This window comes from Mesocricetus auratus, unplaced genomic scaffold (genome assembly GCF_017639785.1).
Source record: "Mesocricetus auratus isolate SY011 unplaced genomic scaffold, BCM_Maur_2.0 Super-Scaffold_100022, whole genome shotgun sequence".
Classification (NCBI taxonomy): Eukaryota; Metazoa; Chordata; class Mammalia; order Rodentia; family Cricetidae; genus Mesocricetus; species Mesocricetus auratus.
This window is the reverse complement of record NW_024429203.1, coordinates 24,616,054-24,635,602: the sequence shown is the minus strand read 5'-3', so window position 1 is coordinate 24,635,602 and position 19,549 is coordinate 24,616,054. Positions and strand designations below refer to the sequence as shown.

The following is a 19,549-nucleotide window of genomic DNA, read 5'->3' as shown; positions in this document are numbered from 1 at the left end:
CTTGAGATTAATACGAATAGCATAAAACAATACTGGTAATTTGAAAATTTAGTATCTGGATAGCTTAGGCTCACAGGTTTCAACAACATTCTCAAATATTTTTACCATCACAGTCTGAAATTGTCTATCAGTTTCAGTCTTGGAATGCTCTGCTATTCATCTTAGGTTTGAATGACTCCTACCCATCATTAAAGAGCCGACCCTGGCAGGGCTCCAACCAAGTGTCTCTGCTAAAGATGACGCAATCTCTTGCCCCTCTTGGCGCTGACTGGTCCCTCACTTATCCAGCTGTTAGCTCCAATCTCAATATTGACTCTGTATGTACTAAATTGGGCGGATCTTTAAGGTAAAAGCCTTGGGGGCTCTGTCGTTCTAAGGGGTATCACCTTAGAGGTGGTGACCCATAATTTCAAATTTCATCATAGAAATAGAAATTCTGCTCGTAAATGTAGGGGACTGCTTCTTTTAACTTCGGGCCTATTTCTCCCCATTTTCTGCAATCTGGTTTATCCCGTGGGGGGAGGAAATCAGGTAGGATGGCTGAAAATGGAATGGCGTCAGCGTGAGGTCATGCTACAAGACACAGTTCCTAGGGCCATCTCGGGGGTGATTTCCATCACCGTTTCACCGCAGGAAGGCACAGCAAAGATGGAGCCTCAAGTCGCGCTCAAGTCGGGGATGGAAAGAGAACAAGGTCTGTAAATTGGCACGGAACGCTGGACACCTGAGCGCCAAGCGGAGAGCGCCGACTAAGAGCGAAAGTGAGGCGCGCCAGCTCGGCCGCTGTCCCCGGAGTACGGGGCGGGACTTCCGGAAGCCATTTGCCTGAGTGGCAGGGGGGCCGGAAGTGGAGACGCTGCTACTTGGTGCTGGGGCCGGAGGAGGGGACGCGCGCCGGAACGGGGCCGTAGGGACCAAGGGAACGACAGACGTGCCACACGCCAACGCCGCAGCCGCTGGGGGCCCGCACGGACCCTCTGCCTCTGTGAGTGCATCGCGGGGACCGCGGAACTGGGGCTTCGGCGTCGCGGGTGGGACGCGGGAGCGAGATGGTATTGTGAGGCCCGGCTCCCCTCCCCCACGCTGCCCCTCCCCCGCCGCGCCCCGCAGGCCCTCGGGGGCCCGGCGCGGTCTCCAGCCTTCAGGCGCTCCGGTCCCGCCCTGGTTGGTGGGTGCGTGGCCCGCGGGTCCCCTGGGCGGGCCTCCTGCCCCAGCTGTTGCCTTTTCCCTCCATCTCCGGGGTGGGACCACTAGGCCCCAAGCCTGTGACTCGGTTGTGTTTTTTTTTTTTTTAACGGATCATGCCCTTTTCGTCGACAACTGTCTCATTAGAAACGCCTCTGTTGCCTTTGCTTAAACATCCCAAAGACCTGTGTCAGGACTCTGAACGGATGGTTAGAGAGCTATCCTTAAGAGTCACCCACTTCCTTCGGCGAAGAGGCCGAGACGTTGGTGATTTGGCCGATGGCCTACCGGCTAGGTAAATCTTGTCAGTGGATAGGTTTCTTGACGGTGTGTTTCCCCTCCCCGTGGTCCATGTCCGTTTAGCGGGCCAGAGCCTGAGGTCTACAGGTTTGATTGACTCTTGGAGAGTGACTCATTACTCTGCTTTCCATAGCTCCCAGGCCGACGTTGCCTTACATCACATTTATATACGGACCTTAAGAAAATCCAAAGCTTTAAGCATTTGATGTCTTTGACGAGCGTGGTTACGGACAAAGGAAAGAGCACCTGGACGCTGGGAGCAAGTCCTTAGAGCTTCATTTTCTACAGCTTTAAGTTGGGTGGAGAGAGTGGACCAGAGGGGAAAAATGTGGAGAAAGAGGAAAGAGAAAAGACAGGCTTCTCTTTGCCTTGAATGGGCCTTGTGTCTGTCTTTAGGTTCCTTCCCTGGGCACATTGTTCTGATTTTAGAGGTTGCCTCTTTGTGGAATGGTAGGAGAGGTAATCATTGTGCATTAATTTGTTGGCATGAACACTTGATGATAAATTATGGATGTGCTGGAGGCGCTCACCAGAGACTGAGGAAGGGTATTCTGAGGAGGCTTGCTTTCCTCTTCAGAATAACCCTGCAGATGCTCTGAAGCAAAATGAAAAGCCTCGGGCCCTAATGGAAGTACTCTAAATCTTTTCATTCTCATTTCAAAGGTCTCTGTTAGTTTCATGGTTCACACACAAAATCCAAGTTGAGCTTGAGAATTTGTCATTGTTGGGACTGGCTTCCACATTACGTATGTAGGAAGTCTGATGCTGTGTCGTGGTGTAAATTAAGTGGAAAAAGTGGAAAGGTTAGGATTAGGATTGCTTCCTTTTCCCAGGGAATTTTGAAGGGCAGCTAAAGATCCTCTGCAAAATAGTGTTTCATGGAAATTTACAAAATTATCCACCTTTTACTTCCCTGATGTTTGCTGCGTAAAGAGATTATTATGAATCAATAAGGTGAAGTGGGAGGTGTTGGTTTTTCTTTTTTTGTACTACTAGGAATTGAACACCGCTATTGGGAAGTGGAGTTATAGATAGCTGTGAGCTGCACTATGGTTGCTGGGAATCAAACATGGGACCTCTAGAAGAGCAGTAAGTGCTCTTTTTTTTTTTTTTTTTTTTTTTTGGTTTTTCGAGACAGGGTTTCTCTGTGGCTTTGGAGGCTGTCCTGGAACTCGCTGTGTAGACCAGGCTGGCCTCGAACTCTCAGAGATCTGCCTGCCTCTGCCTCTCGAGTGCTGGGAACAGTAAGTGCTCTTAACGGATGAGCCATCTCTCCAGTCTCCTCCCACCTCTCATTTGTTTGTTTGTTCTTTGAGACAGGGTTTCTCTGCATGCCTCTGTCTTGGAACTAGCTCTGTAGACCAGGCCAGCCTCCTGCTCACTGAAATCTGCCTGCCTCTGTCTCCCAAGCACTGGGATTCAAGGTGTAACACTGCTCCTCTGAGGGTACTGTGGTAGGAAATTAATTGCCTTCTACTTGGTTCAGGAATCCTTGCAATTCAGATATTTTTGCAATGTCCATAAGTACTCTTTGAATGATTCATGATTCATTCTTCATTTTAAATTTTTCTCTACTTTTTAAATCTTTGTTTATTTTCATGTGTATGAATATGTTGCCTGCATGTATGCGTGTATGTATGTATGCACATCACATGTGTGCAATGTCAACTGAGGCCAGAAGAAGGCCCAGATCCCCTGAAGCTGGAGTCAGGGATGGTTGTGACTCACCGTGTGGGTGCTGAGAGTTGAACGCTGGTTCTCTGCAAGAACAGTGCTCTCAACCACTGAGTCATCTTCTGTTCCCCTAGATTTAAAAGTTGTGTGTGTGATCTATGTGTTGGAGGGGATGCATACATGCCACAGAAAGCACAATGGTCAGGGAACAACTTTGTGGAGTTGAGGGGATTAAATTCAGGTCATTAGATTAAATTTAGGTCAAGTGCTTTACCAGCTTACAGCTGAGCCATCTTGCCAGCCTGATTATTTTTTGTTGTAATGAACATAATAGTTTATATTATCTGACTTCCAAATGCCTAAACTTTGGGTTTTTGAGACAGGTTTTCTCTGTGTGACCCTGGCTGTCCTGGAACTGCTCTGTAGACCAGGCTGGCCTCAAATTCAGAGATCCACCTGCTTCTGCTGAAATTAAAAGTGTTTGCCACCATGCCTGGCTTGGCTAGACCTTGTGATTGTTCTTTCTAGCCTAGCCTATAAAGAGGAGATGGCAAGAGTTTATGGCTCAGTTTTCCATTTCTGGGTTTTAAAAATGTTACCAAACTGCAGGCTTCTGTCGAACAGTGGAAGTTACTTTGTATTGAAAGGTGTTGGATTTGGCAAAATAATACAGGATCCAAGTGTCTACAGGCACAAAGTAATTGCACTCAGGTACTCTGCCTTTGTATCCATCCATGTTCAAGGGACTATCTAGTTTGGAATGTTTTTTGGTGTTTGGAGACAGGGTTTCTCTGTATTGTTTTGGAAGTTGTCCTGCAACTCGCTCTGTAGACCAGGCTGGCCTCGAACTCACAGAGATCTGCCTGCCTCTGCCTCCTGAGTGCTGGGATTAAAGGCGTGCACCACCAACGCCTGGCCTGGTATGGTTTTCAGTCTTCTCCCAGTTACTTTGGGCATGCAGATTTTGTTCCTCAGTTTCTCCTTCCATGTACCTTCGTTTTGCCTTGGGAAAGAAAAGCAACTTATCACTGGGTTATGTTATTACACACCTGTGATCTCAGCATCTGGAAAACAGACAAGGACTGCTCCAAGTCCAAGCAGCTGGGGCTGCACAGGGAGACATCAAACAGAATCTAAGATTTGGTGTTCAGATGGAAATGCTTTGCTCGATGTTTGTGTGGTAATAATAAAAAACAAATAAATGAAACAGCTTGGTAAGGTAAAAGTTTTATCTGCAACCTATTTCTGTAATATAACTTCATTCAAGCATAATGGGCTGAGTGCCAGATAGATGGCTCATTCAGAGTGCTTGCTATAAAGGCTAGCTATCTGAATTTGACTCCAGGGCCCCTCTTTTTTTTTATTGTTTAAGGCAGGGTTTCTCTGTGTAGCCTTGGCTGTCCTAGAACTCACTCTATAGACCAGGTTGGCATTGAACTCACAGAGATCTGCCTGCCTCTGCTTCCCAAGCCCTGGGTATGCACCACCGTCTGGCTAAATGTGAATTTTGAAAAAAGTAGGGAGTCTGGAGAGATGGCTTAGAGGTTAAGAGCTCTGGCTAGTCTTCTAGAGGTCCTGAGTTCAATTCCCAGCAACCACATGGTGGCTTACAACCATCTACAATGAGAGCCCATACCCTCCTCTGGAATGCATATGCATAATAAGTAAATACATCTTTAAAAAAATTTAAAAAGTAGTGATGGGCCTTAGTTTGCTTAACAGGAATAGATTAGGGCTCAGTGGTAGAGTGCTCATCCAACATGTGAGGTTCTGGGTTTAATCCCCAGTGCCACAGAATGGAACAAGTCCACCATCCCACAAACAGCAATAGTAAATTGGCCATTCCTAATCCAGAGATCTGGAGTGCAGTGCTCCAGATATGGGATTTTATTTTTATTTTTTGAGAAAATCACATAGTACCACAAGTGGTAAATCCCATATCTGACTTCATATGATGGATCACAGTGAACCTGTAGACACACTAGCAGTATTGTGTAGTATCTTCACCCTGTCTGTAAGGTGTACCTGTAATATAAGTGAACCTGGAACTTGGTACTTAGATATGGATCCAATTCTCAAAGTATCACATGTGTATGCAAATATGCCCCTACCCCCAAATGCAATCCCGAATATCCCAGAGATCTATGACCTGTATAAGACTTCTGTTTCAAATCCTACTTTTCCTATTTAACAGTTTTGCCGAAGAACAGATTCCTTAGATATTTGACCTTTTGTTTTGTTTGTTGAGACATGGTCTCTCCAGGTAGCCCTGGCTATCCTGGAACAGTCTATGTAGACCAAGCTGCACTCCTCGAACTCACAGATTTGCCTGCCTCAAGTGCTGGAATTAAAGACCTGTACTCGTAACACAGGGTCTTGTAGCTAGGAAGTTCTTTCTTTTGTTTTTAGATTTATTATGTATACAGTATTCTGTCTGCAGGTAACCCTGCAGGCCAGAAGAGGGCACCAGATCTCACTACTGATAGTTGTGAGCCACCATGTGGTTGCTGGGAATTGAACTCAGGACCTCTGGAAGAGCAGCCAGTGCTCTTAATCTCTGAGCTATCTCCCCATCCCTTGTGTTTGTTTTTTTGAGACAGGATCTCACTAACTTGACAGCCTGGAATTCAATACATAGACCAGGTGACCCCAGACTTAGAGATTCCTTCCCTCTACCTCTAGAAGCCATTATGTTTGGCTTAACCTTTGTTTTTGAGAAAGGATCTCATGTATCCCAGGCTGGCCATTATGTAGCTACAGTTAACCTTGAATTTCTGATCTCCCTTCTTCGTGAGTGCTAGGATTATGGATATGCACCTGGTTTGATATGATTTAGTATGGTGCTAGGAGTTGAACCAGGGCTTCAGGCATGGCTAGGCAAGCATGCTACTAGCCAAGCTTTATCCCTAGCACCTAGTTTTGTCTGTGTGTGTTTCTGTGTGTGCATATGTATGTAGTATAGAGGTCAGACATCAAACTTTGGGTGTTCCTTAGTTAATATTCACCACCACCACAACCCCTTTTTGAGATCCTCTTGCCTCTGCCTCCCAAGTGCTGGGATTAAAGGTGTATGCCACCACTACCTGGTCCCGGCTCTCTCTTTTTTAACAAGAATTCTGGTGGTTGAATTTGAGTCTCTCCATCCTCCCCAGTCTTGTCTTATTAGTACTTTAATTACTATATAGTTACTTGTGTGATACATTAGTAGCTAGTGAATTCTAATTGTTGCTGTAGTCGAGTTTAGTTAAAAATATTTTATGTTTATGGGTGTTTTACTTGTGTATATATATTTGTGTATCATGTTCATGCTAGTGCCCAGGAGGCCAGAAATTAGTGTTGGATACCCAAGAACTTGTGCCACAATGCCTGACTCTGTAATTTTTTTTTTTTTTTTTTTTTTTTTTGGTTTTTCCAGACAGGGTTTCTCTGTGGCTTTGGAGGCTGTCCTGGAACTCGCTTGGTAGTCCAGGCTGGTCTCGAACTCACAGAGATCCACCTGCCTCTGCCTCCCGAGTGCTGGGATTAAAGGCGTGTGCCACCAACGCCCGGCTGGTCTGTAAATTTTTTTAAGCATTCATATGTATGTATGTGAATGCTAGTGCCACTGTGTCTGTGTGTAGATCAGAGCACAGTTTTACAGAATTGGTTCCCTCTTTTCATCATGTGAATTTTAGAGATGTATCTCAAGTTGCCAGACTTTCATGACAAGTACTTTTACTCTCTGAGTCATTTGACTGGCTCCTGTAGTCCTTTTTTTTTTTTTTTTTTTTTTTTGGTTTTTTGAGATAGGGTTTCTCTGTAGCTTTGGAGGCTGTCCTGGAACTAGCTCTTGTAGACCAGGTTGGTCTCAAAGTCACAGCGATCCTCCTGCCTCTGCCTCCCGAGTGCTGGGACTAAAGGCATGCGCCACCACTGCCCAGCCTGTAGTCATTTTTTTCTTTTTTCTTTTTGTCTGTGTGTCTGTATGTATTCTGTTTGTGTGGAGTTGCCTGTGGAGGCTGGCAGTGATTGTCATATCCATTGGAGTTGGAATTACACTCCACATGGGTGTTAGAGTCCAAACTCAAGTCCTCTGCAAGAGCAGCAAGTGTTCTTAACCACTGAGCCAACTCTCCAGCCCATCTTATAGTCATTCTTTAGTGTGTAATTCTAACAGCTGTAATGTAGATTTCATTGTTCTGTAAGTGTCTAATTTGGTGCTTTCTATAACCTGTAATCATGAAAACTAACATAGGATCGGTGTCGGGTAAAGTGTATATTTGGAGCAGAGTTTGTACCTTTGGTTGAAAGTGAGATGATTTTTCTGTGTAGCTCTGACTGGCTCGCTGTCCTGGAATTCTCTCCGTAGCTCAGGCTGGCCTCAAACTCACAGAGATCTGTCTACCTCTGCCTCCAGAGTGCTCGAATTAAAGGTGTGTGCCACCATTGCCCAGTGAGTTTGTTCATTTAATCTTAGTCACAGAGCAGAGAGAGAAGTGATGGGGTTTCATATAAGTGATATGAAAATGTCTAAAGTTCGGTGATAATATTTTGGAGACTTAAGCAATCATGTCCTAGAATTCATCTCTGCTGAAAATCAACCCTGCTTTAGTACCTAGACAAAACCCATGATAAAATAAATGTTGTTTTAACCTGACAGTAGGTGCTGGAAAGATGACTCAGTAGCTAAGAACACTGGCTGCTTTTCCAGAAGACCCAATTTAATTGCTGTCACCCACATAGCACTTAACAATCTTCTGTAACTCCAATTCCAGGGTATCTGACTCCCCTCTTCTGGCTTTTTTGGGCACTACACATATGCTATGCACAAACAAACCAATATACATACAACAAAAATAAATCTTTTTAAAAATATAGCAAGGTTGTGGTGCACACATTCAATCCTAGAACTTGAGAGGCAGGGGCAGCGGAATCTGTTGAATTTGAGGCCAGCCTGGTCTACATAGTAAGTTCTGGGACAACTAGAGCTATATAGTGAGACCCTGTCTCAAAAAGCCGACAGTATTATTTTAATGTGCTTGTTAATAAACGAAACATGATGGACATTTCTCCTCAGGTGTAGAATGAGCCAAGGAGACTCGAACCCAGCAGCTATCCCACATGCAGCGGAAGATATTCAGGGAGATGACAGGTGGATGTCTCAGGTAAAGGGTGATGCGTATGGATTACTTGCGTGGATGGATCACTTTGTTTTGTGTGTGTGCACGTATATGTGTGTCTGTGCACAAGTTAGCATATGTCTGCATGCATGTGATGGGGAGAAGAGATCTGGTGTTTTCCGCAGTTGGTGGTTATTCACCTTACCTTTTGAGCCAGTGTCTCTCACTGAAGCCTGGAGCTGGTCAGTGTACCTCAGGGATCCTCCTATCTCTTCCCCAGTGCTGGGGCCTGGGTTGGTTTGTTTGTTTGGTTTTTATTTTAGTATGGTTTCATAAAAGAACGTTCTCACTTATAAATGGTTGCTGAAATACTTAAACGTCATATGTAGTAGAGAGGTGGCTCAGTGGTTAAGAACGTTCACTACATAATTATGAGGCATAGAGTTCAGATCCAGCACCCATGTTGGGAGGTTTACAAAACACCTGAATGTAGCTTCAGGGGATACAATGCCCTCTTGTGGCTTCCTCAGTCACTTACATGCATGTGCAAACCTAAGTAAAGTAAAATTTTCAAAAAAATTAAAAGAATGGTTTAGTTCACACCTAACCCCCCCCCCATAGTTGGGAGGTAGAGGCAGAAGGATACAGGAGTTCAAGGCTAGCCTGGGGTATTCGAAACAGTTTAAAACAAAAACAAAATCTGGGCGTGGTGGCATACACATTAACTACCAACACATTCAGGCAGATGCAAGTGAATCTCTTGAGTTTGAGACTGTATAGTGAGATTTTGTCTCAAAAACTTAAATGGTGTAACAAATACGTAGCTTTATAGAGATAAAACAAATCTAGAAAATGTCATAATATGGTTACATAGGTCTATAATTCAGCACAGACACACAGAGGGGAGAAATTGCTGCAAATTTTGAGGTCAGCCTGGTCCACATGACAAGTTTCTGGTGAGACGCTGTCCTGAAAGGGTGTTTTTCTTTAGTTTTAAATTGTGTGTGTCTGTGTCTATCTGTGTGTGTCTCTGGATCAGAGGGCAACTTACAGTTGGTTCTCTCCGTTTACTATTTGAATAGTTCAAACAGGTTTGCCTGTAAGAGCCTTTACCTACTCCTGAGTCATCTTGATGGCTCCCAAAATGCTCCTTTTTTTTTCTAATTTGAGGAAAAGGTAGGTGTTACTTTGTTTTGTTTAATTATATGAAACATTTTGATATTCTAGATTTGGTAGAATTGTGATTTTCTTGAATCTAAACCTAATAAAATAGTCAGTATGGCAAGGGTAGAAATTAATTTCCAGTTAACTATAGAAAAAAAGAATAAGCTTTAGGATACACTGAAAAGGATGGGTGGCTTGGGTGGTTTGCTTGCTTGCTTATTTGTTTTATAATGTTGGGGTTGAACTCTGGGTCTTGCCCATAAAGAATGTTTTACAGTACCTAGTTGTACAGCTGTTCTTTTTTAGGCCAACAAATTGCAGAAGGAAAGAAATGCCGATTTCTTATTTTTCTTTCTTCTACAAACCAGCATAATAGGTTTGTTTTGGACTGTAAAGACAAAGAGCCGGATGTGCTGTTTGTGGGAGACTCCATGGTACAGTTGATGCAGCAGTATGAGGTAAATTGGAGGATATTCTTGGCCTAGTATATGACCGCTGATAACTTACAGACTTTCATTCTAAACTGACCTCATAGGCTTAGAATTCAGAGATTCTCTAGTGCCATGCACAAGGGAAAGATTCTACCTAGTGGGGTTATTGGTGTAGTGTTACTTGTAACTAAACTCCCATTTTTTGCTCTTGACTTCCAAGAAACTTGATGTTTGCTGTATTGACTGGTGGTGATGTCTTATTCTTATTTCTATTTTCTTTGTCCTGCTCATAATTCTCACTTAATTTGTTTTCTACCATTTTTTTTAAAAGATTTATTTATTATGTATACAGTATTCTGTCTGCATGTATGTCCACAGGCCAGAAGAGGGCACCAGATCTCATTACAGATGGTTGTGAACCACCATGTGGTTGCTGGGAATTGAACTCAGGTCTTCTGGAAGAGCAGTCAGTGCTCTTAACCTCTGAGCCATCTGTCCAGCCCCTTCTACTTCTACCACTTTCTGACACGTGTTTGGTGTATGTGTGTGTATGTGTGTGTGTTTTTTTTTTTTTTTTTAGAGAAAAGGTTTCTCTGTTTAGTCTTAGCTGTCCTGGAACTCACTCTGTAGTCCAAGGTAGCTTCAGACTTCAAGATCTGCCTGCCTCCCAAGTGTGAAGATTAAAGGAGTGTATCACCACTGCCTTGCAACTTACTGTATATTTTTGTAATAAGCTTTTCCAAATCTTTTCAGGGTAGGGCATTCTTCCAAAGAAACTTAAAAAGACAACAGATTTCTTTTCTTTTTGGTTCCAACACGGTTAAGTTTCTTCAACTTCTCTTTTTTTTTTTTTTTTTTTAAGAAATACTTGAATTCGCCGGGCGGTGGTGGCGCATGCCTTTAATCCCAGCACTCGGGAGGCAGAGGCAGGCGGATCTCTGTGAGTTCGAGACCAGCCTGGACTACCAAGGGAGTTCCAGGACAGCCTCCAAAGCCACAGAGAAACCCTGTCTCGAAAAACAAACAAACAAACAAAAGAAATAGTTGAACTCATGAAAAAATGTTTATTGGGCTGACAGCTTGATTTAGGCTGTTGATATTTCAGTGGGCATTAGAATGTGCTGTGCAGGTTCTTGAGTGCTGCTCTGCTACATTAGGCGAGGCCTCTAAGGAGCAGGTGAGAGTTGGGATGGGGGGAAGGGAGGAGAACAGGAGGAGAGGACAGAGGGGGAGCTGGAATTGGAATGTAAAAAATAAGTTAAAAATACATGAATGAATAAAAGAAAAAAAGAATTGATTGCATCACTACAGGTGGTGGTGGCGCATGCCTTTGATCCCAGCACTTGGGAACCAGAGGCTGGTGGATCTCTGAGTTCAAGGCCAGCCTGGCCTACAAAGGGAGTTCCAGGACAGCTAGAGTTACATACAGAGAAACCTTGTCTCAGAAAACCAAAAAAAAAAAAGATGATGATGATGTTAGTTTTAGGTGTATTAAATCATGTTGCAGTTGGAAAACTTTTATTTCCGGTGATTTTTAGTTTAACTAAGTCAAGTTTTTTGTCTTTAGATATGGCGAGAGCTGTTTTCCCCACTTCATGCACTAAATTTTGGAATTGGGGGAGACACAACACGACATGTTTTGTGGAGACTAAAGAATGGGGAACTGGAGAACATTAAGCCTAAGGTGATGAAACATACTTTGAAGAGTGTGATTAATTTTGAGTCTTTCAAATGCAGTTGTTTGAAGTGATGAAAAATTGCTTCTTTAAAGGCCTCTTTCATGCTTGTTTTTTGCTTCATGCTTGTTTACAGGAAAACATTACTGCTTAGGAACATACTGGGGCACTGACTTTTAAAGAACCCAGTCTGTTGTTTGGCTGGGTTGTATTGGGATTGTTGTGACGTGTTAGTTGTAGGCATCGATGTGATGCTCAGTAGGTTTGTGGGATGTGTGGGCCTGGGCAATAAGGTGGGGAGCAGAGCCATGACTCACTTTAGGAAGTGCTGAGCATATAAACAAATATATAGCCAGTTCTCTGAGTTATTTTGAAAAAATGTTTGGGACAGATGTGATCAAATGAATCTGTAATACCTTATCATATTATAAACATCTGCAGTTGGTGCACTGCATATACATTTTTCAACCCCTAAAGAGAAAACAAAGAAGAAACAAAGGAGAGTCACTAATGAAAGTTGCTTTCACCGGGCATGGTGGTATGTGACTTTAAACATGTGCAGAGGAAGCATTGTTAAAACTACATCCAGCCTCCATCCCAGTAACTCCTTTCTTGAGTGCGCCTATGTATTTATAGCCTTTGCACTCCTGGGTGCTTCTGCTACTGCATAGTACATTTCTAACTAGGGAAAAGTCTTCACTGTGATAGGAATCAGTTCCTTAAATCCCACTTCACTATCTTTACCAGGAATATTTCATTTTTATGCAGTTAAATTCACTGTTCTTTTCTGTGTAATTAATGAATTATGAAACTCTTGTTTCTTACTGGTATAATTTTGGCACTTAAATATTTATACAATTTATCTTGGAATATAATATTAGGCATAAGTCTGTGGTAGGTTTTTTGGAATTTGATTACATTTATTTATTTCATGTGTATGTATGCATGTGCCTGCCACAGTACATGTTGTTTGGATATTGAACTCAGATTGGTAGGCCTGGCAACCCATGTCTTTACCCACAGAACCATTTCACTTTCAGTTTCAGTTTCCCAATTGAAATTACCCAACATCCTCTGAGAAGATCAGTTTTCTTTTGAAATATTTCTAAAGTTTTTATTACTTTTTTATTTATTTTGCTTGTGTCTTCACATGCACACTGGAGTGAACATACTGTGCACTATGGAGGTCAGAGGACATTTATGGGAGTGGATTGCTTCTTTGTACGATGTGGGTCCTAATGGCTTCATGGAAAATCCCTTTACATGTTGAAAGCCTTCTCACCTGTTCTGATTCTCTGATTTTTTTTAAAAATAAGCTTTTCGTTTAAATGTTTTATGTTCTTTTATTCCTTAGTCTTTATCTTCTCTCCTTTTTCATCCCTCATTATAGGTCATTGTTGTCTGGGTAGGAACAAACAACCATGAAAACACAGCAGAAGAAGTAGCAGGTGGAATTGAGGCTATTGTACAACTTATAAATACAAGGCAGCCACAGGCTAAAATCATTGTGCTGGTAAGTAGTCTTTCTGGGTGGAGATTTTTATATCTTTAGATCTACTGGGAAATATTTGTTAAAATGGTGTCTCTCATCAATACAGAGTCTCTAAGTGGAAGCAGTTTCTGATAGTTGTTTGTAAGGGCAGGATGGTTAGGAGGAAAGGTCATGGAAGGATGTATTTGCTATTACTATTAGGTTGGGTTTTATCTTGTAGGTGCTGTGAATTTGAGACTAGCTTGTTCTACAAGAGCTAGTTCCAGAACAGACTCCAAAGCTACACAGGAAACCCTGTCTCAAAAAACTAAAATAATAATGATGATGATGATAATTTATTTGTATTTTATGTATATCAGTGTTTTACCTGCATGTATGTCCATGTGAGGATGTCAGATCCCCTGGAATAGGAGTTATAGACAATTTTGAACTTCCATGTGGATGCTGGGAATTGAATAAGCAGTGCTCTTAACCACTGAACCATCTCTCCAGCCCTTTAACTCCTACTTTTTAGGGCCCCAATTGTTAGGATCATAGGCATGTGCCTAGTTCTTGAGTTTGCACTTAACAATAATAAGCTCTGCTTTGAGACTGACCTCATCATTTGAAATGTCTTAGTATAGCAAGTATAGAGGGCGATGTAACAAATTGAGAATTCTCTCTGACTTTTGGGAAACTATAAAATCATAAGTAAATTGGCAACCAAAGCCCCCAAGGTTTTACTGAAAGAACTAGAGTAAATATGTATATGAGTATACTTTGAATATATGTTTGTTTTTTGTAAGGTAAAAGTCACCGTAAGGCCGGGCAGTATTGACACACACCTTTAGTCCCAGCACTAGGGAGGCAGAGGCAGGCTGGTCTCTGAAATTGAAGCCAGTCTGGACTACAGAGCTGGACAGTTTCAGGACAACTAGGGCTACACAGAGAAACCCTGTCTAGAAAAAAACAAAACCAACCAACCAACCAAATAGCTCACAGTAAGGACTGGCACTGTAACGCATGGTGGAGCTCATGAGGCTGTAGGTTCAATCCCCAGTACTACCAGTAATGACAAGTAAGTAAAAGTAAAGGACTCACAGTAAATCTGTTGTTTTCTGGGTTTTGGGTTTTTTTTTTTTTTTTTTTTTTTTTTTCGAGACAGGGTTTCTCTGGCTTTGGAGCCTGTCCTGTAACTAGCTCTTGTAGACCAGGCTGGTCTCTAACTCACAGAGATCCGCCTGCCTCTGCCTCCCGAGTGCTGGGATTAAAGGTGTACATGCTGCTGCTGCTGCTGCTGCCACCGCCGCCTGGATCTCCAATTCTCTTTCTTATAATATAGTGTAGCTTTCTTTGACATTGATAGTATATCTAAGCTACATTCTTCTGACAAGGTATATGGAGAAAGAATTGAAAGGAGGACACATTGGCTTTGGGAGAACCAGTGGGAGATATTTTAGTAATTGGGATGAATATCATTAAGTTCCTAAGCAATAGTAATGTGTATTATCCTGGACATCTTTGTCATCTTAAAGAAAAGATGATGAATTGCTCTTGGACATGCTGAAGCTCTAAAAAAGATCATGGCTAACGTGTTCAGAGTGGTGGGCTGGAGAGATGGCTTAGTGGTTAAGAGCCCTTGCTGTTCTTCAGAGGACCCACATGATGACTCCCAACCGTCTGTAACACCCTTTTCTGTCCTCTGTGGGTACTAGGTACAGATGTGGTACATAGACACCTATGGAGTCGAAACATTCATACATATAAAATAATTTTAAAGCTGGGCGTTGGTGACGCACACCTTTAATCCCAGCACTTAGGAGGCAGAGGCAGGTGGATCTCTGTGAGTTCAAGGCCAGCCTGGTCTACAGAGCTAGTTCCAGGACAGTCTCCAAAACAATACAGAGAAACCCTGTCTTGAAAAACCAAGAAAAAAAAAAAAACAATTTTAAAATGTTCAGGATGGGGAATAATGGGTCCTGGAGAGTATCAGAATCAGGATGAGGAAGACACTCAAAAAAAACAAAAAGAACAGACAGATCAGCTTTAAATAGAACTACTAAAGTCAGGGCTAGAGAGATGGCTCAGTAGCTTAAATCACTGGTTGCTCTTCCAGAGGTCCCAGTTTCAGTCACCAGGACACGAACGGCAGCTCACACCAGTCTGTAATTCTAGTTCCAGGACTTTGTCATCCTCACACAGACCATACGCCAATAAACATAAAATAAAAATAAATTGTATTTAAAAAGAAAAGACAAACTGCCAAAAGTGCGTATTTTAGAAGTCTGGAGTGTGAGTGTCAGATGGAACAGATGTTCCATGAATACTGGAAGTTGTTAGGAAGTAAAGGAAACAACTCTCTCTGTTAATGCTCTTGTGTGCTCTGCTGCAGGGTCTGTTACCTCGAGGTGAGAAGCCCAATCCTTTAAGACAAAAGAATGCCAAGGTGAACCAGCTTCTCAAAGTTTCCCTGCCAAAGCTTGCCAACGTGCAGCTCCTGGATACAGATGGGGGCTTTGTGCACTCGGACGGTGCCATCTCCTGCCACGACATGTTTGATTTTCTTCATCTCACAGGAGGGGGCTATGCAAAGATCTGCAAACCCCTCCATGAACTGATCATGCAGTTGCTGGAGGAAACACCAGAGGAGAAGCAAACCACCATTGCTTGACTGGCCCTATCAGTGTTAACAGCATCCCAGCTTCCTCAGATCAGTTACACCACTGGCACTACAGAATCCTTTCTTAAGGCACTTTGCATTGTACAATGTTCCTGGATGCTTGTATCTAATGTTTGAAGGGGAGGAGGGATTTAAATTGGCCCTGTATATAAAGGTTTGTTTGGCACAGGAGAAAAATTAGCCAAGGAGAATTCATTGGAAACCAGAAGGGGACTTTTTAGTTGTATATGACACATTTGTTGACCTATCACTGTTTTCCTAGGACAACATCAAGCATGAGTACAATATGAAGATTCTTGGCCCTTTTTTCTATGGATTATGTCATATGTGATAATTATCACATCTACTTGGCTTTAAACTTATTTTTGGTCCAGTTTTAAGATTCATGAGTTAGTGTGTTGTGTTGTTTTGTTTGATTCATGTATCCTCAGCATTTTTGTTAACATATAGCATCAGATTAAACATGCTTGTCACTCAAATATGGAAGATGCTATAGTTACAAGTGGGTTTGTTCTCATTCTGGCAGTGAAAAGTTCTGGGGACTGTGGGGTATTGTTTGTATGCTGCTGAATATCATGTCTGTAACAGACCCGTGCATGCAGCCTTATACTGCTTCCCCTTCATCTCTTTGCAGGTGGGCTATTTACATTGGAAGCGTTTAACTCGGTTTTGATCTATGAGTTGCACTGCTGTCAGGATGATCTTACTGATGTATAGCTCATTCTGTGTGGTGTTCTGTGATGTAGGGTCTGTATAGTGTTACTCACTCCTACCCCCGTCACCTGTTAATGGTTTCCTTTGTTTTGAGCATTTGGGGTGGGGATCTGAATTGTTTCCTATTCCATAATGCCTGATGTTATTTCAAGTTTTATATTCTCTTAAGGTGTATATGTTTGTTTTCATTTTATATATATATAGAGACCTATATATATATATACATATATATATATTTTACAGTACTGGAATCAAACCCAGGGCCTAGCACATACTAAGCAAGTGCTCTGCCACTGAAGTAATCCCTAGTCTTGTTTGTTTGTTTGTTTGTTTTTAATTGGTTTAATTCTTAAATTCTATCAGTAAAAAAAAAATTGGCTTTTTCCATGACAAACAGTGAAGCTGCTCTCAAAATAGATGTGCTTTCTTTTTTGGGTTTTTTGAAGGTTTTTTTTTTTTCCTCTGTGTAGTCCTGCCTGTCCTGGAACCCTCTCTGTTTACCAGGCTGGCCTTAAAACTCAGAGATCAGCCTGCCTCTGCCTCACCGGTGGTAGGATCAAAGGCATGTGCCACCATGCCCCACTTTGGATATACTAGTTTTATTCCACCATTTTAGTAAAGATGAACTAGTTTTGTTTTTTGGTTTTGTGTAGTTATGGGTAGCCTGGAACTTACTATGTAGACTAGGCTGACCTGGAACTCACAGAGATCTGCCTGCCCCTGCCTCCTGAGAACTGAGATTAAAGGCATACATCACCATGCAGGTGGCTCATTTAACTTTTAAGGTTCTTTATATATTGTGTGTTTGTTGAGATTTCAAGAGAGCTCTTTACACAAACTTGAGCTACACAAACTGCCACTTACTTGAGAGAACAGTAGATTGTTGGTTGTCCAATATGCCTATGGACCCTGTACAAACTGAATCAACAAACATTTTAAACTGGATCAGGTTGGGGATTGAAGTAACCCACTAAATGTGCTTAATGGTTACATTCAGGAGCTGTGATCTTGGCTTTGTTTATGTTCTGCTTTCAAAGCAGCTGTCAGGGCTGTTAGAGGAGTTACTGGTTTGTGCTGACACCTGCACCTGACTGAGAAGGATAGAAGTTGGGATGGCGTTTTTTTTCCTGGTGAGTCTCTTTGTAGGAATTTATTTTAATGCATAGTCTTGTGAATGTATCATGTCTTCATTAGTAACAGGAAAATACACATGGTGTTTACTAAAATTGTTTACTACATTCAAATTCCCTTTTATTTTTTTAGTAGTCCAAGTTCTTGAGTTTTTCAAGATGTTGTTTTCTGAACTGAGGTATAATTTTAGGAAGGAGATCTAATTAAGCCAGAATTTTGTGTATAAAACAAACATTTTTCTATCCAGGTGTTTCTGTGTTCCTCAGAGAGTGGGAGTATGGTTTAAATGAATCTATTAGGTCACTCCTGCAGCATGCGCTCATAGCTTCTCTTGACCAAGAATAAACTAGTCCTTTGAGCTGGCCTTCAGCTCCTGCATATGTGTATAAACCTCAGATGTTACTACATTTTATATCTACCAGAGCTATTCAAGCAATAGTATTTGAACCATTAGCCTTTTAAATAAAACTCTGCCCTATTGCTAACATGCAGATACCGAGTTCACTGTCATTTCTTGCCAGGTTTATTTATGCTGTTTTAGAGGGGAAAAGTGTTTACCAGTTTTTCTTCAGTTGATATCCCAGACCCAGATTGCTTCAATGACAGAACCAGTTAGTCTTTGTAATTTTTTTTTAAGATGTGAACTGAATGCAGTGTCCACATGAAATGTCCTAGTTTGTCATTGTGATTAAGGGGCCAGGCAGCTAGCACAGATAATGCTTTGTTCCTTTTTTTGGTAGGTGGGGTGGTGGTTTTCTTAGGCAGAGTCTACATGTACTCTGGCTGCCCTGGAGTTTTCAGTGATCCTCCTGTCTCTGTCTCCCTGGCACTGGAATTATAGGCCTACTTCTCCATCCCTCCCTGGCCTTTTCTGTTCCTTTCCCAACATTTTTCTTCCCTTTCAGACAGGTTCTCAATATAGTACAGCCTGGTTTGAATTTACCATGTAGCTATGGATGCCCTTGAACTCAGTCCTTCTGCTTCTATCTTCCAGGTGCTGGGGGTCACGGCTCTAATGTGGCAGGTTGGAGATACCCTGCCAAAGGGATGCTCTGATGCAAGTGGCTTGACTGCATTGTAGATTACCTTGACAGTGCTCTGGCAACTGTCATGTCTGGTAGGGCTGTTGAGGACCTTTATCTAATCCTGATTGTCCAGTCAAAATTCTTCACCCAGGAAAGTAAGTTTTGAGTAGCTCATGCCCTACCCATAAGAATTGTATCTATCATTGTTAAACAAACAAACAAACAAAAAAAACTCCCAAATTTCTGTTTGTATTTTTAACCTAACCACTTATAGTTGTGTTTTCAACCTAACCCCTTGCTTAAGCTGAGACCTGTCTGTGCTGAGATGTACAAACACTGCCAGGGTTATATTTATTACAGTGGTGATGAAACTAGACACTTACAGAAGGGATCATGGCCAGTTCCTGACTCTCAAGTGGTGTGAGAGCAGTGAGTGGAGACTTGCTTATGGTCTTCCTCTTCAGGACCACTGCAGAAGGCTGCCTGAACTTCCCCCGGGGAGCTTGTGACTATGTTTTGGTAAAGGCTTCTTGTCTAGAATCCATTCTGTTCAGTGCTTATTTAATATAAAAGTCAACATTTCACTGCAAAGTTACTGATGTCTTTCTGTCTCTTTTATCGTAGTTTAGAGTTCAATGAAAAAAGCAGGGGTGGGTTTTCCTGCCTTGTAAACAAAGTGGATTCTTTGTTCATCTTCTGTTCCCTGGAACTGAATGTACCAAACTTGACTCCACCTCTCCAGGGTAGGATGTAGGATGGGTGAGTAGTTATTAGTACCCCTGAGTAGAGGATGTTGTAGCCTGGTCACCATCCCCTTAGATAGCCCTGTCTAGAACTCAGGAATCTGCCTGCCACGCATCTTACATGCTGAGATTAAAGGCGTTCCCTACTGGGGGCTGACTGTTCTTCCAGAGGTCCTGAGTTCAATTCCCGGCAACCACCTTGAATGAAATCTGGTGCCCTCTGCTGGTATGCAGGCAGAAGATTGTATACACAATA

At 42.4% G+C, this 19,549-nt stretch overlaps 1 protein-coding gene across 2 annotated transcripts; it reads left to right on the top strand.

Annotated features, from left to right (window-relative positions):
• Positions 1-833: 833 nt before the first annotated feature.
• Pafah1b2 (platelet activating factor acetylhydrolase 1b catalytic subunit 2) lies at positions 834-19,145 on the top strand. Of its 2 annotated transcripts, XR_005870242.1 has the most exons (7): positions 834-985; positions 8,216-8,303; positions 9,791-9,880; positions 11,421-11,537; positions 12,920-13,042; positions 15,393-17,524; positions 18,520-19,145. XR_005870242.1 is itself a non-coding variant. In XM_040729732.1 (6 exons), the coding sequence occupies exons 2-6, from the start codon at positions 8,223-8,225 to the stop codon at positions 15,669-15,671; spliced, it is 690 nt and encodes a 229-aa protein (XP_040585666.1). In that variant the 5' UTR covers positions 834-985; positions 8,216-8,222; the 3' UTR covers positions 15,672-19,145. The 2 variants fall into 2 exon arrangements, 1 of the variants encoding a protein (XP_040585666.1); XM_040729732.1 differs by having other exon boundaries at positions 15,393-19,145.
• The last annotated feature ends 404 nt before the right edge of the window (positions 19,146-19,549 follow it).